We start from the raw sequence: 16,596 nt of genomic DNA on the forward strand, positions 1-16,596 counted from the left end.
ACAATCTTAATTTTGTCCACTATGGTCCAATCAGTTCTTCACACATATACATTATGTTACTTCAGACTGGCAATTCTTTGTTGCAGAGCATGATGTCTCTTCTCTTATCTCCTGGGGCACGGTCTCATTCTGCTATGTCCTTGGTCAGCACATCCCCACCCCAAAACCACACAAAATGTTGCTCAATCACCACTACATAACAGGTTCAGGTTATGGGAGCTCATACTGCGGCCTAAGGCTTCACCAGATTTGCCCGACTAATGTCAAACAATAGCTACCTGAGTTCCTTACATGCCAGTAGCTTGTTTCCCTTTTGCTCTGTATCAAGTATGTTAGTATTTTCTGAGGAGAAGCCAATTTGACATTTAATTATAAGTGGATATGAATTACAAGCTTATCAGGCAATGCAGTCATTATCAAGCTTGCATTCCTTCCCTAAACTTTATCTAGAATTTTTTGTTCCCTTCTTTTTAGGCGTTTTATTTTTTCTGTTGCTTTTCATTTCATCTAGCTGATAACTGCAGCTTGTGTTTTTTTTCTTTCTTTTGGAATGGTTCCTTTCCGCCCTTTGCTTCCCTTCCATTTTTTGATGGTCCTCCTACCTGGATCTGTTCAAATCTACTGGTATCCATTTACACAGTTCACTTTTAATTAAAACTTTCTTTATAATTTTTAAAATATTTTTTTATTTTTTATAATTTTTATGCCAGTTCCTTTCACTTTCTATCTCAAAATGGGTTTGTTCTCTCTTTACATATGATATTGCTGATAATGTTTTTCAGCCAAAATTAAAGGGGCATCTCACTTTCAGAAGAAAGAAGCCAATTTAAACTTTCATCAGATGGTTTTGTCAGAAGCATGGTCTGTGGTGTTTAGAAGGATGTTTGTTATCCTTCATTTGGGCAGGTGGAACTCTTGACCAGTAGAATAATACAATGTTTACTGTTGTCTATATAAATAATAAATATATAAATACTTAACATTTAAGTTCATCAATCAAACAGAAGCTTGGAAAAGTGTTTCTTGTACTCTGTATTGTTTTATGTTTGTTGTTTCCATATGCAAAAATTAACCACTGGACCTGTTTCTCTTCTGCTTGCAATATAAATTTTATTAGAAAGGGACCTGATCTAACAGTTGAGTTTTGTGGAATGTGTTCTTACCATGCTTATTCACTTATTGTGTGATGGTGAACAACTCTGTCCTTAGCTCTTGTCTTGCATTCTTTCCCTTTTCCCCTTTTTCTCTTCCCTCTTTCCCCTTTCCCTTTCTCCCCCCCCTTTTTTTAAAATGAACATAAGAGACTCTGCATGTAAGATCTGTTGTGGTAGTATCAGTTTTGTTCCATAAACTTTTGTCATTGCCTTTGATGACAGCCTTGGCTTAACAGCCTCCTACTGCTCTTTTTCAGCCAGTGCTGTAAGTTACCATATGGAGGTTCTCCAGGACCTCTGTCTGTGAAGCAATGTTGTACACAGTCTCACCGAATCAATTCATATTAAAAGTAACTCTCTCAATTAGGAGGCAGGAGTGTTTATAACAGTGCTGAATTTGGTGGCCTGACTTACAGTACAAGCTCAGATATGGTGTCATCAGCATTGCTGAATGGAGGGTGAGATAAGGCAGAAATTAATGAACTACATTGAAGAAGTGAATGATCAGGGTGGGGCTGAAGACCCTTGTTCCAGCTGTATTGCCAAATCTTTCTTGTTGTCAAGGTGTACCTCAGTGAGCACAGTATGGACTGGGTAGTGACTTTTTAGGAAAATTATTTGGCTGTTTTGTTATTTTTGTGTTTGATTTTTTTTTTGACAGCTCTCCTACAAAAGAATGTCATTGGCTTGAAAGCAGCCCTAAATCTTCCCCATCGCTCCAGCTTTCAATGGGAAATAACAGGCCAACAGGAAGTTACCTTGTGCCTTCGGAATTTTCACACCCTGTGCAAGATGGTTCTCTCTTGTCTCATTTCCAAACCCCAGGACTGCAAGTTGTCACCCGGAGCAGCCTGGAGAAATCACCAGTGGAGCAGCAACAAGAACCTGCTAACAGTTGCAGTGCCCGGGCCTACCGGAACTACAGTGGGGGCAACATGGTCTGTAGCTCCCCTCCAGAGGAGAAACAAGCTACTTTCATAGCCAACACTAGCATCTCTCCTAAAACCATGAGCTCATCAGTGGCAAGTGCAGAGGACAATGTCTTTTTGGCACAAAACTTTCTTACAGTGGCCTCTGGACACAATAGTCAAAACAATGCGGTTCATCAGCACCTTGGAGGGAACCTACATTCTCAACCACCTCTTCCAGAGAAAAAGAGGTCCTCTGAAGAGGACCGTTCCTTCACCTCTGTCTCACCTTCTTCAAGTGGCTTCTCTAGCCCCCACAGTGGAAGTACAATCAGCATCCCATTCCCAAACATCCTCCCAGATTTCTCAAAAATTTTAAGCACTTCCCCCGTGCAAGGTAGGTTCTGCATCAGAGAAATGCAAAATACTTCTGAGTTGTATGAGTTTACCTCCCATTTAGGGGATTTTTAAAATGAGGAGGGGGAAAAAAACACCAGAATAAAAATGGCAGAAAGGACTTGAATGCTTGCAATAAGAGGCACCGTTTCATTGGTTTTAGATGTATTATTCTGAGGACAGTGCTGCAGAACTGTTTCTGCCCTTCCTTAATTGTCAGCCAGGGGTAGCCCACCTTTTGAGCTGTGAAACCACAAACAAGGAGTATGCAGTCCAACCTCTCTTAATAAAGGCTAGTTTCTTTGCGCATCTTTGCTATATTCATGTCAAGAATAGTTACAAATGTTGATATGTATTCACTGGGTCCCACTGAAAAACTTTATATTTGGTGTAGCTTTATAAATGTAAAAGTTTTTCATATTCTGTAGGTTTTGCAAAATTAAGCTTTAAGAGGGCTTTTGGAGTCTTAACGTATGGTTCTAAAACAGTTCAAAGTTCCTCTCTGTTGTCCTTCTAATCATGAGTTTTTAGAATTATTAATGTGGTTGGAAGTTAAAAAGAAAGGCAAAAAATGCCTCTATATTTAGAAAATTTCTTAACTTCTCTTTCCCCTTTTATTTTATAGAAAACACAACGGATAAACACGTGACTGTGAAATTTGTCCAGGACACATCCAAGTTCTGGTATAAACCAGATATTTCAAGAGAACAAGGTATAACAATTGATGTATATTCTGAGGCATATACTTGCAGAAAGGCTAGTTGGTGAATGTGTCTTATTTTTTTTTATGACTACCAGACATCTAAAATAATTACAGAAAGAAATACAAAATCTATAAGGGCTGAAGACAACTTCAATTTATTTTGTCCAAAGGCAGAGTTTGAGAGTGGAGGGGATTCAAATATTTCAGACAAATTATTATCTTAACTTGAATAACTACATAGTAATTTGAGTATTCCTGTGGTGGCTCCTGCAAAAGTGCTTTACTGAGAAACTAATTTGTCTGTTGCCTTCTCACAACGATGGAAGTTATTTTAAGGTATGCTGAAAGAAAATCTGAGCAGAATATGTTATATTAATGCAATCTAATATTATGGTGAGTCTTCACCAGTGTGCCTGGCAAAGCTATTTTGGCCTCCAGAGTTTGGAATAGCAAGCATGCATGATGCAATAACAAACAACTGCTGCTCTCAGAAACCATTTGAGTACAAATGTGATGCTCTGGCATAATTTCAGCCACGTGTGTTGCCCTGTGTAGATAGGTTGAGAGCAATCCTCGTCTACCAGTTGTTCTGTAGCCTAAATTTCACTTTCAGCTGCAAGTGACATACATTATTTCTTAAATATCACAAAATAACACTCCTATGGAATAACATCTTTATGATGTACAATGTAGATACATCTATATGTAGATATATTACTGAATGAGAGGGGAAAGTTTTTGTTACATATGTGAAAATGTATACATGGAAACTTATCCTTTGACCCTGCATCAATATGTAAATAAAGTATTTTGGATGCTTTGTAAATGCAGTCAGTCTGACTGACCATCCTTGTGTCTGTACTATAATATTGGGCTATAGTGAATAGCATTTAGTAAGCTATTGAAAGCATTTTAATCTGGGATTCTTAAAATGAAGTTGTTGAAAAGGAAAATGTCAAAGCAGTTCTGCATTGGGAAGGAATTTTACATCATCAGACTTGGAACTAAAACCAAATAGCTTTCAGCTATTGGCAGATGATGAATTGCAGTGTCTGTCTAGTTCATATTTTCTCAGACTGTGAGGATGCCCCTTATAGTGTGGTGGTAAATATGAGCCTAGGAGGATAAAGGTCATAGAAAATGGATTATTTATTCACCTCTGGATCATGTTTCACTGTTTGTTTCATTTCACTCTCCTTCCCGTTCTCTGCTCCCCACCCATAATGAGCACTGAGTACTCTGCAAATGGGCAGAAACAGTTTCCTGTCTTCATGTGGATTTAAAGAGGAGACTAGATCATAAAGGAATTTTAAACCTAGATGCATGAACAAATGAAAACAATTATCTTACCAGCTTTTTAGTATGCCTCTTTTCCAATTAAAATCCATTTTTAAAAGTGAGGTTAAGATTTTTGGTTATTAGATTTCATTCTGTAGCAGACTTATGCCAAACAAGAGCAGTTTTCTTGCAAATGATTTCTAGGAAGACTTCGTATCATGCTTCAAGCAGAGATCACAGACTATAGATGTAAAGTGTTTCACTGTTTGGACATTTGAAGAGCAAATACCCACTTTCATCCCGTTTTGCTTTAAAACACATAATAGAGTGAGAGTACTTTGCAGAGACAGAAACATTGTAGATGAGAACTGATGGCCTCTGACTATTAAAGCTACATAAGAAAAGAAATACACTGTTGTCTGTTCAGCCTGGGAATTAAAATGCTGTGTCTCTGTCATGATTCTAACAATTTGACAATATGTAAACAGGAATCAGCTTGCCCTTTTTTCTTAAAAAGAAACAACATGGGGCCAGGAAAATTGGGAATAGGGCCACATTTTCTTTGCCTGGGCTGTGTGTGCACATGCACGTAGTTGAGGTGTAGTTTTTGTCATTTTGCTCTTATTTTGCTGCATTTCCTTTGGTATGGTCACTGAGATCAGAAAAAAAAAAAGAAAGGGACAAAACCCATATTTAATCTCTTCACCTTTTAGTACTTTTTCCAAGTATAATTGTCAGATTTTTTTTTTTAGTTTAGTGTGTGGTATTTATTTTTTGGTTTGGTTTGGTTTTACTTTTTTAAGGGAGGGTTGTCTGCCATGAACTTACACCTAAAATTTCATTTGGAGCTCACATCAGCACTGTCAGCTTGAAGCTGCATTTGCATTGCCAGAAAGTTCATATGTGGCTATCAGTATCGCCTATGATCATCAGTATCAGATTTGATTACCTAGGTCAGTACTGCAACAGTAGTTGTTAACTAATGTTTGCTCGGTATTCTTGAAAAAAGGAAAAGCATGTAGCAAATGAAAAATCATGCACAGACCTTTGGTGTTTATTCAGATTCCATCTTCAATTTTGTTGTATCATTTCTCTTGTATCATTCACAGCTCCAAGTGATCCCAACTACATGTGTGCAGGCACTGACCTGAGGCACAGATTTAAGCAACTGTGTAAAAATCAACTTAAGCTACTGTGTAAAAATCAGTTGTAGCCTAGTGGGTAGTAGAAATCTGTTGACTTGTCAATGTAACAGCAGTTTACCACTACTCAGCATTTTCTTCTGGAAGCACTGATTGCATGAACCCTGGTAGAACCTACATCTTTCACAGTTAAAAAAAGTCACTAGGGATCTGTATTTCAGGCTTCCTTTGAAATAAGTATCCATGAAATTCACATGAGATGTTTTTAGTCAGATCCCCCCAAATATGTTCAATTATAGTCTCTTCTACAGCAGTGGAGACGTATAAAGGATCTTATTTTCTTTACTCTCCTTTTAATTATAGATTTGCACCTGTAATTTTTGAGTGTGTGTATTGTTTTGGAAATGTTTTTCTCTCTTTTCTAAAATTCTTTACAGCCATTGCTGTTCTCAAGGACAAGGAGCCTGGGTCATTTATTGTTCGAGACAGTCATTCTTTCCGGGGAGCCTATGGGCTAGCAATGAAAGTTGCTACACCACCTCCTTCTGTTCTGCAGTTAAATAAGAAAGGTACTGTATGCCTTCTATCTGTCCTTTAACAAACGACACGTTAGAAAGTCTGTATTACTGTGTGTTAATCTGTAGGAATCTTCCTACTTACAGTAAGTGCAACTTGAATTGCAGGCTCCATTTAGTTCCTGGCTCTAGTATCGTATTGAATGGGACTGGATAAGATGTTTGTTCTTCAGTTTGACCATGGCTTGTGAATGTATGTATATTGTGGCAGCACGTGTATCATACCTTACCAACCTGACAGAAAAACCGTCATCTCTGTAATGGGTCCTCCCTAGCAATTAGAAGTCTGTGTTTCATCCTCATACGATCATGCAGAGCTTTCACTTGGCTGGGATGTTGAATATTTTTGACCCCAGGATTTTGTTTTGAGACAGTTCAACGTTAGAGAAAAATCTTAGGAGGTTCCCTAAGGAAAGATGATAGTTGTTTAAAAGAAGTGATGAAATACGTATATTCTCCCAGCTCCATTGCCTCCATATATAACTTGTGCCTGATAGTTGTGAAAGCTAAAATGAAAAGAACACATGGAAAGCATAAATCAATCTATAGAATCTCAGTAAGCAGTATCTGTAGTGTTCTTGGCTCATTGGTGCTACTAGAAAGGAAATGGGGTGAGGAATTGGGGTGATTTTCATTGCCGGGGGGGGGATAAGCAACATAGATCACAGGAAAGCAGTGAATCTTAGTGTGGAAGTGTGCTTTGCTCTTTCTTTTTTTTCTTTTTGCTAAGATTTAAAGCTTACTCAGAGACAAGTGGGGGCCTTGGCAATCCGCTTGTATTACAATAACATTTTTGAATTCTCTACACTTCATATGTTGCGATTTCTTGTAAAAAATTGTCATATAATACTTCTTTTTGTTGTCAAGCAACATCAACAGAACCACTGCAGTGTCTAATTTGAGGTAGATGGTAGGGGTGCACTGGTGATAGCAACTGCAAGGAGGCAAATGGAATAGCTGTAGGTGTTTTTATTAATCTCTTCTCATAAGATCAATGAAATCCAGGAAGACATGAAAGTTCAAACTCTACTAGTGTTTAAGAGACAGTTTATGTTAGTTGTACTACAGGTAAGTGGTAGCAAAAGAAAATTGTAATCAAGACTCTAGTATTCTTCCAGTTCACCCTCAGTGATATTTAGCTTTGATTCCAACTGCTTCATCCTGGAGGGCACGAATTTGTTCAGTCTCATAGAATCATAATTTGGAAAAGACCTCCAAGATCAACTAGTCCAACTGTCCCCCTACCAACCGGTATTACCCACTAAATCATGCCCCTAAGTACCACATCCAGCCTTTCCTCAAACACCCCTAGGAATGGTGACGCCACCACCTCCCTGGGCAACCCATTCCACTGCTTAACTACTCTTTTTACATTCGTTTATTCTTAATATTGTATGAAAATAATGGCAAGTGGTAAGCTGCTTGAAACGGTGAACTCTGCAGTACTTGCTTGCATATAAGTTTCTGCTGTCCAGATTAATGTGTTCATCTATATTAGTCTGAAAGTGAGCCTTTGAGGTTATGTGTTCACTGGACAGTCAGATGGCTGATACAATCAGATTCAAAGGCAGCATTTATTCATAGCTCTTCTGTTGAGGTTTGACTGATTTGGCAGCTTTGCTCTATTGCTATAAACTAAACCTTTCATTGCTTGGAAAGAGCTCCAGTTTGTAGGCAGGTGTGAAATACCATGAACTAGTCCTTCAAGAGATAGTGAAGTTGTCTTAATTATATGTATGCAAATTAATGTATATGCTTAAAAGAATGGTAAATCTCAAGGGAATTTTTATTCTTTAAATCTCTTCAGTATATCCCACTTAAAATTTCAAGATTTGTCTTAGAGCCTTGGGACATAAAAACTGTATTTAAATGAGATACTGTAAAAACTGTATTTTAATGAGATACAAAAACCTGAGTATTTCATATAATTGCCATAATTCATGTAATTGCCTTAGGAACAAAGGTTTGGAGTAAAACTGAAAACATTTTAAAACTTAAAAATTCATTGAGAGACTTGGCATCATTATGCATGTACAGCTAAATCTTCTATTGTTTTGATCTGGAAAGTTCTGTGAGAAATTTTCAGTCCTATCACTAGAAATGTGAGTATTTTGTCATGCTTTTACTCCCTTGTCACATTGGATACAAGTTCTTCTAATTCGCAAGTACACCAGAATTTCTAGCCATTAGTTTTCCAAATTCATTTTCCTCTCTGTAGCTGGGACACCAGTGCATATTTGGATGTCAGTCCATAATAATACTAAAAGATTTTCCACTGAATATCTAAAGTGAGCTATCTGCTTGTTTGATTTTTCTTCCCAGAATTCTCTTTTTACTACATCTTGTAATCTTGCAGCAGAGCAGCTCTGATGTGTTTGGCATGCTTTGTATAAAACATTTGGTGTTAATGTGGAAAACTGCTTCATAAAGACCTGCTAATTTATGAGACTACTCTGTTCCTTGCTTTTCTTCATGCCCTTTCTTGTTCTTTTTTAACACAGTTGGAGATTTGTCGAATGAGCTTGTAAGGCATTTTCTGATTGAATGCACTCAGAAGGGGGTGCGCTTGAAAGGATGCCCAAATGAACCATACTTTGGTAAGTACTGTGCATCACAGGGACACAGAAATTAGAAATAGTTTGTGTTTGACAGAGATGTTTTACAGACTTCAGTGGAGTGGAGATGAGAGAATACTTTGCTCAAGTCTTGAAGATTTCTGTAGGAATCCATTCCAGGGTTGTTGTAATAGCAGCCTTGTACACATTTACCTTAAGAATATGTGCAGGACACTCTGGCACTTCGAGCTTCCAGCTGTCACGCTTATCAACCACTACCAACATTGCTGCAGATAGCTTTGTGTGGTGGTTTTACTCAGGTGTGCAGCTGAGTAAAACAGCTGCTCCGCTCCCCATCCTCAAAGGAAAAGGGGAGAAAATATGATGAAAAGGGCTCAAGGGTTGAGATAAGGGTAAGGAGATTACTTAATAATTATCGTCACAGACAAAACAGACTCAACATAGGGGGATTAGTCAAATTTATTGTCTATTACTAACAGGCTAGAGAAGTGAAGAAACAAAGAAACCAAAAACACCTTCTCCCCTCCTCCAGCCTCTTCCACATCCTCACCCTGAGTAGCACAGGGAAACACGAGAATGGGTGTTGTGGTCAGTCTATAGCACTTTGCCTCTGCTGCTCCTTCACGGTCACTCTGCCCCTGCTCTAATGTGGGATACCTCGCATGGGATGCAGTCCTTCCCGGACCAATCCTGCGGGGGCTGCCCACAGGCAGCAGCTCTTCAAGAACTGCTCCAAATATGGGTCTATACCATGGGGTCCATCCGTCAGGATCAAACTGCTCATGTTTGATGGGCACCCCACGAGCAGCAGCTCCTGCCAGGTCACCTGCTCCTGTGTGGTCCCCTCTTCATGGGCTGCAGGTTCATCCCAGTGTCTGGTCTAGTGGGGGTTCTCCACAGGCTGCAGCCTCCTTCAGGTCAGATCCACCTGCTCCACTGTGGTTTCCTCCACGGGCTGCAGTGTGGAAATTTGCTCCACTGTGGCACACCATGGGCTGCAGGGGGACAGCCTGCTCCACCATGGTCCTCTCCACAGGCTGCAGGGGAACTTCTGCTGCGTGCGTGGAGCACCTCCTGCCCTCCTTCTTCACTGACCTTGGGGTCTGCAAGGCTGTTTTTCATGCCTTACTCTTCCAGCTGCTGTTGTGCAGCAGTTTTTTTTTTTTTTTCTTTTCTTTTCTTTTTTCTTTTTCTCCCTTTCTTAAATATGCTCTCACAGATGAACAATCAACATTGCTTATGGGCTCAGCAATGTGCAGCAGTGGGTCCCTTTGGAGCTGGCTGGAGCTGGCTCTTATCTCACACGGGGCAGCTTCTGTATTCTTCTCACAGAAGTCGCACCTACAGCCCCCTGCTACCAAAACCTTGCCACGTAAACCCGCTATACTTAGCTAGATGAATTTTGAGGGCCTTATTTATTCAGGACCTTTGCCTTATTTTGACCTGTACTATATTTATACAGTATAGCTAAAATGACAACAGAGTGGGACATTCACATAGGAAAAAGTGCATTATAGCATTTCAGCCTATGTAATATAATACAATAAAAGCTCATTACGCATTATAGTAAACAGCAGAATCCAGCTGCTCACTCATCCCTCCTCCTCAGTTGGACAGGAGAGGTAAATAGGATTACAAAGCTTGTATGTCAAGATGCAGACAGGAAGATTGCTTACCAGTTACTACAGTGAGAAAACAGGTGTGAGTTGGGGGAAATGGATTTAGTTTATTGCCAGTACATTCACGTAGTGAGAAACAAAAACAAACATTGAAATAACACCTTTCCTTCTGCCCTTTCTAAACTCAGTTTCGCTTTTTCATCCCACATTCCTCAACTCCCGTCCTACCCCAGGTGGAACAGGAGGGGATGGGGTTGGAATTTGGCCAGTACCTTTTCCCATTCTCAATTGACCTCAATAGGTCAATTCTTCTTTGCTACTTCTGCCATTTCCCACTTTTCACCTGCTGGATCATGGGTTCTTCTCATGGGCTGCCATCCTTCAGGAAAATAAAATCTGCTTCAATATGAGCTCTCCATAGGCTGCACTTCCTTCAGGAAATACCCACTTGCTCTGGTGTGGGGTCATCCATGGATGGCAGTGTGGTGGATGTCAGTCAGACCAGGCATATGGAGCAGCACCTTCTCTTCCTTCTCTGACCTTGGTCTTCCTTCTGCTGTATTGCACTCCTTTTGTTCTCTCCTTGCCTCATTGCAGCTCTTTTTGCCCTTTCTTAAATACATTTCTGCAGAGGTGCCAACGGCTTGGCTGAGGGACTCATCCATACCCTGTTGTGGGGCCATTGGAGCCAGCTGGAATTGGCATGGGGCAGCTCTGGCCTCTCCTCGTGCCCTCCTCTGCTACCAAACCTTACCATTTACACCCAATATATTTGTGAAGAAATTTTCTACCATAAAACGTGCAAGTGTAAAATGACTAATTCTATTTGAAGTAAAGATGTATTGAATTTTGTCAGGGTATATGGTCTTACATGCTAATGATGAGGATGACTAACAGTTATTTTAATTGAAGCTAAGTCTGAATGGTAAAAGTGGTTAAAAAACATCAAAGTTTACAGCTGTAATTAAAAGAAAGAATTTAATAGAGAATATTATGTATATCAGTGTTGCATCAGGTGGGGGAGCTTTTGTCTAGGCAATCTTTTATACTGTTATAAATATACAATAGAGGCACATGTAGCCAAAGCACTAGACAACAGAAGCTGGGTGGCTAAGAAGTAGAGCTCCTCACTCTTTCACTTCTTCATCGCATAGCATTGACCCCTTGCGCTCTTACTTTCTTCACAAGGTTTTACTATATTTGCTACATTAAACTGTAGCAGAAATTAAGAGCATTGAAAGGAATTTACTGACATCCATATGTTATTGTTTGTATCATCTTTGCACTTTTTCCATTTGAAGCAGACATTTAGATTAGGATTTCAGTAATACATCTAAGCAAAGAAAGGGACTGTATGATTGTGATTAATGACTTTAGTTAAGTACATACAATTGGGACAGCGCTGGGGAACACAAATCCACTTAAGCTGAGCAAAAAAGATCTTGGCTTAGGTGCCAAGAAAGTATTTTTAAGGGAAACTTGTGTATGTGTGTGTGAAGGGGGATGGGGGCTTGGTTGATAAAATGTTTGGAAGCCAGCATAACTGTTAAGTGTTATTTTTGTCCACCAAGTTAATCTTTTATATCTTGTTAATTTCTGACCACAGGGAGTTTGACGGCTCTGGTATACCAGCATTCCATTACTCCACTGGCATTGCCCTGTAAGCTCCTCATCCCAGACAGAGGTATGCTTATTATAGTACAGAAGAGATGCTCAGCCAAGGCTTTGCTTCAAAGTTGTGAGCAGACTAGTACTGCGATGTTCCAATCATTATCATACGAGAGTCACAGAATTTAGCACAGTAATCTATCATGTAGGAAGACAAATGTATTTCTCAGATATAAAATTGCACCTCTGTGAGGTTAGATGTAATCACTCATGCAGCTTGGGGTTACCACCCGAGGCTTCAGGGAACTCAAGTGGGTGAAGGACAAAGTTCTGTGTATGATGCTGGCAGGAAGGAGGTAGCAGTTTACCCAGGTCCAAATATTGGTTAAGTAAATAATCAAGGAGCCTGTATTGCATCACGGAACTGTAATTCTAATTTTGGTAATGATGATTTCATAAACCACTCTTAAGACCACAGCAGAATACACCTATGCTTTCCCCATAATTGTCTGCTATTTTCCCACATGAAGTTAACACCAGATGTATCATTGAAATGTGAAACATCCTTGCTGTTTTCTATTGAACTCTCCAAGCTTTTGTTAAAGATCATATGTTAGTGCTCCAACACAGCATTGACTCATGCAAATATATTAATGAAATCTTTTAGTGTAAAAGCATGCAGTGGTACCTATGTGCAGAGATCTCTCTGTAAGGCTTGTTCTTGTCCTCCTTGGCTCTTACTGTTCTGGCAGAGGTATAGAACTGAAACTTTTGCCTTGTCCTGGATATCTTCCTCATTTGAATGTATTCAAAGTCAGTATATGTAATGTTAAATACAGCACTGGGAGATATTTTACACACTTTTATATAATTGAAATAGCATACAGATGTACAGTTTTCTCACTAATTTTAACAGAAGATTTAAAAGCAAGTATTCTACTGCTGCCTTTACAGTTTAGATATTTGCGTTCTACATAAGAGTGAAGAAAAAAGAATGATGTTGTTGTCTTCCAAATCAAAAGACAATTAATTTATTTAGTCTCGGAAACAAACTGTGTACCTGAATTACTGTGAAATATACAAATTACATAATTAAAATTTCACTATTTTGAAAACTTCAAGGTTGTTATGAGGCAATATAGTTCTTAATAGTTTTTTTAATGTGGTAGCACTTCTGTACCTCTGGCATATCTATGTAATTGTGTCTGTGACTATTAGGAAATAAATGTTGAATATCTCTCCTGCAGCACAGGGGGTAAAAAATGATGCAGCACAAAACCAAAACAAACACAACAAACAAACAAACAAAAACAACAACAAAGCCACATGGCATGTGTGGTTATAGATGCAGATACAAGATTGTTTAATGTTTCTGGCCAAGACTTATCTAGTACATGAAATCACATTTACAAAAGCTAGACTCATATTTGACCATGTGCATTGCTTGTCTATTCAAGTGCAAACATGGATAGTGTTTTCTGTTCTCAGATCCATTGGAAGAGATAGCAGAAACTTCTCCACAGACTGCTGCAAACTCAGCAACAGAACTTCTCAAACAGGGTGCAGGTTGGTAAACTTTCTCCTTGCATTTGACTGTCACTAAGTGTTATATTTTACAGGCTGGGAAAAACTGATGCTAAGACTGGACTGAAGGATGATTAAAGAGAAAGTTATATTTAGTGTTCTGTGCAGAAGTGTAAAGGGCACTGTGAGGATATGTACAAAGTTCCTTCTCTTTTCTGCAACTACCTTCTCAGTTGTACAACCTTGTATCTGCTTTCCCATTGCATGTCCCATGACAATTTGAGGTACTCTTGGGTTCGTTCCAGCACAGCAATTTGGAAGCAGTGACATTAATTTCATAGTGATAAACTTTGAGAAGATTTTTTCAAGCTGCGTTCTGTAAAAGTTCATGAACTATGAGGTCTGCAAATGGCAACAAATGAAAGTGTTCAGTAGGGTTAGAGTAGGGTTAAAGTTAGAAGTAAAAAACACTACTGAAAAATGCTTATCCACCAATAAATCTGAAACAAACAAACAGAAAAACCAAAAACATTGCCATGTGCTTGATGATGTGTGCTGTTAGGAAATATCCAGTACCTTTTCCACTGGATGCTGTTTTATGGATTCTTATGCATAGTGCAGTATCCGTTCTGCAAATTAAGTTGTATTACCATGATTTTATTGATATAACAGAAGAGCCCTGAAAAAGTTTCCACCAAATGGTGTGATGCAGGGGACATGGCACTAGGGGACATGGTTTAGTGGGTGGTATTGGTAGTAGGGTGATGGTTGGACCAGATGATCTTGAAGGTCTCTTCTAACCTTAATGATTCTATGATTCTATGATTCTATAATCTAGTCCCATTACAGCAGGCAAATACACTATGTTTGACACTCTTCCTTGAGTTTAGCCTACAAGTGGAGCCACAATCAAAAATGTAGCAGCCAGGCGTGTCTTTATCAGAATGCTGCCTCATTGCCCTAACCTATTTTGGGGTGCTTCTGCATGGGGCACTTGCCAAGCTGAGCAGTTCTAGAGAGTGTGTGTGTTGCTCTTTGCTTATTCAGCAATTTGACTTAAAAATTTGCAGTATCACTTCAAATGCTCTAATCAAGCATTTGAGACAATGGCTGGCCTTAGTGATGCCATGCCAGGAATGAGCACCTGTTGGCCTTTCTGTCTAACAGTGCTGATGGTGTTTGTTGTAGCCAACAGTGTAAAAGCCAAGGAAAATGAATTAAAAGACTTCTCCTCTTGAAAACTCAGCAAAATGGGCACAAGTTACCCTTTTAGAAACACTGGTTTCTCTTTGGCAAGGCTTTTCAAATAAAAAGAAAAAGAAATAATTCTTACACCATTTGGGGCAGTATTCAGGTAACTCCTTATGGGGATTGTCACATCATGGATCATTTGGGAATATATATTTTTTAGTATATATATATATATATTTTTTTTTTTTTGGTCTTGTTGGTTTTGTTTTTAAACAAGGAGTTGGAACATGATTAGGTAAAATAGCTAGGAGATACTGTCAGTCTTTTACCTTGACACATTATTTCCCACTGATTGTCTGTGTTTCAGAGATCCCTATCCAGTCAACAGCTTTCCAGTTGTTGAGTTCCTCACTGAGACATGTAAACTATTCCTTGTCCAAACATATAAGCTTGTGTGGGAACCTGTAGTTTAGTCAAATAAGATGCAGTTTTTCCCTGCCAAACATTTCCATACCATTATCCACCTCACCCTTTTCTCACTGCACAAGCAAAAAAATATGTTTTTCCTAGAATGATGATTTATATAGATGCCTGAAAAACCTAATAGGGATTTCCAATCGTTCTCTAAATGCAGAAGCTAACCTACAAATCCCAGAGAGTGACAACTGTACAGATAAGTGGCTTTTCCCCAGAACAGACCTTGTTTTATTAACTTTCCTGTTTGATAGCCAAATTTTGTGCTTCAGATAAGTCCAAATTCTTCATATCTGTTTCCACTAGTAGAGTGAAGGGATTTAGTGTTCTGGACAAAGCACATTCCCAGTATAAAAGTAGCACAGGATACTCAAGCTGGCCATATTGCATAGCTATCAGTGCTAGCACAGACATGACTACAAATGCCACCCGTGAAAGATAAGAGCAGCAATTTTACAGGAAAGATACAAACGTCTTCCTTTCATTCTAGCTTTGAATACAGTTTCTGTGGGATTGCTGTCATTTGATAACCCATCAACTGTCCAAATCAGAACATGATGTTCTGAAGTGAGAAATATGTAGTCTTTCTCACCACCTTTCATTTTCTGTATTCTACTTTTTAATCTGACATTTTTGCACTTTCCAGAACTTTAGAAAAAGATACAATTTACTATTTTTGTGCTATGCAAGTAAAGGAATCTACTGTATTTATTGACTGCTTTTGAGCTATCACACTGATGGCAATCTAGACAGCAAGGTTGGCTAGGTCATGTAGAAGGTCTCATGACACCAGTGAAATGGCTGTTGCAAAGGAAGTGAAACCCTTTATATGAGCCTCAAAAGGGGTGAGGAACGTGGCTGGGGAACAAGGCAAGCTTCCTTTGGTGGGAAAAGCTTAGAGCTTTAATGAAGAGCTTTTTAGGTCTGTACCAAACGTACACAGTAATGATGTGAGAATAAGAAAATTTATGGTTTGGAATGTTATTCACAAGTTTGGGTAGACATGGCAGTATGCAATTTAGTGAAGAAGGCCTCTCTGTATGAAGTGTATAGTGATTGATTCAGACAAAGCTATTGAAACTAGCACGCCAATGCACAAATACATTTCCAAGTCCTTTCACTTACAAATCAGATAAATCAAATCTCTGGATCCCTTCTTTCACTGACAACCTCCAGAGCTTGAAGTTACTGGGCTGATAGCCATGCTGGAATCAAACTTACACTTATGCAGTCTGCAAATTGATGATCGCCTAACTGTTTTGAAAGTGTCGGTGTCCAGCTGTGTATTTTATGTAGATAGTAATACGAAAACGCTTTAATCAAATTACAGAATAGCCATATGAAAAAAGGAACTTTTTTATTTAATCTTTGCTTTCATAGCAAGGTTGGCAAGCCAGGATAAACTGATAACTAATCAAATAATAGCATGGTAATTTGCACACACCTGC

The 16,596-nt window shown here is 39.0% G+C and overlaps 1 protein-coding gene across 9 annotated transcripts in view; it reads left to right on the top strand.

Annotated features, from left to right (window-relative positions):
* The window catches only part of TNS3 (tensin 3), a 247,068-nt gene that overhangs the window by 223,715 nt on the left and 6,757 nt on the right, over positions 1 to 16,596 (top strand). For all 9 annotated transcript variants that reach the window (XM_068674803.1, XM_068674806.1, XM_068674804.1 and 6 more), the window contains 6 exons: positions 1,816 to 2,459; positions 3,084 to 3,170; positions 6,019 to 6,150; positions 8,658 to 8,753; positions 11,958 to 12,035; positions 13,448 to 13,525. In XM_068674803.1, the coding sequence (XP_068530904.1) occupies positions 1,816 to 2,459; positions 3,084 to 3,170; positions 6,019 to 6,150; positions 8,658 to 8,753; positions 11,958 to 12,035; positions 13,448 to 13,525 (1,115 nt within the window). The remainder of the gene's footprint in view (positions 1 to 1,815; positions 2,460 to 3,083; positions 3,171 to 6,018; positions 6,151 to 8,657; positions 8,754 to 11,957; positions 12,036 to 13,447; positions 13,526 to 16,596) is intronic.

This window comes from Anas acuta, chromosome 2 (assembly GCF_963932015.1).
Source record: "Anas acuta chromosome 2, bAnaAcu1.1, whole genome shotgun sequence".
NCBI lineage: Eukaryota > Metazoa > Chordata > Aves > Anseriformes > Anatidae > Anas > Anas acuta.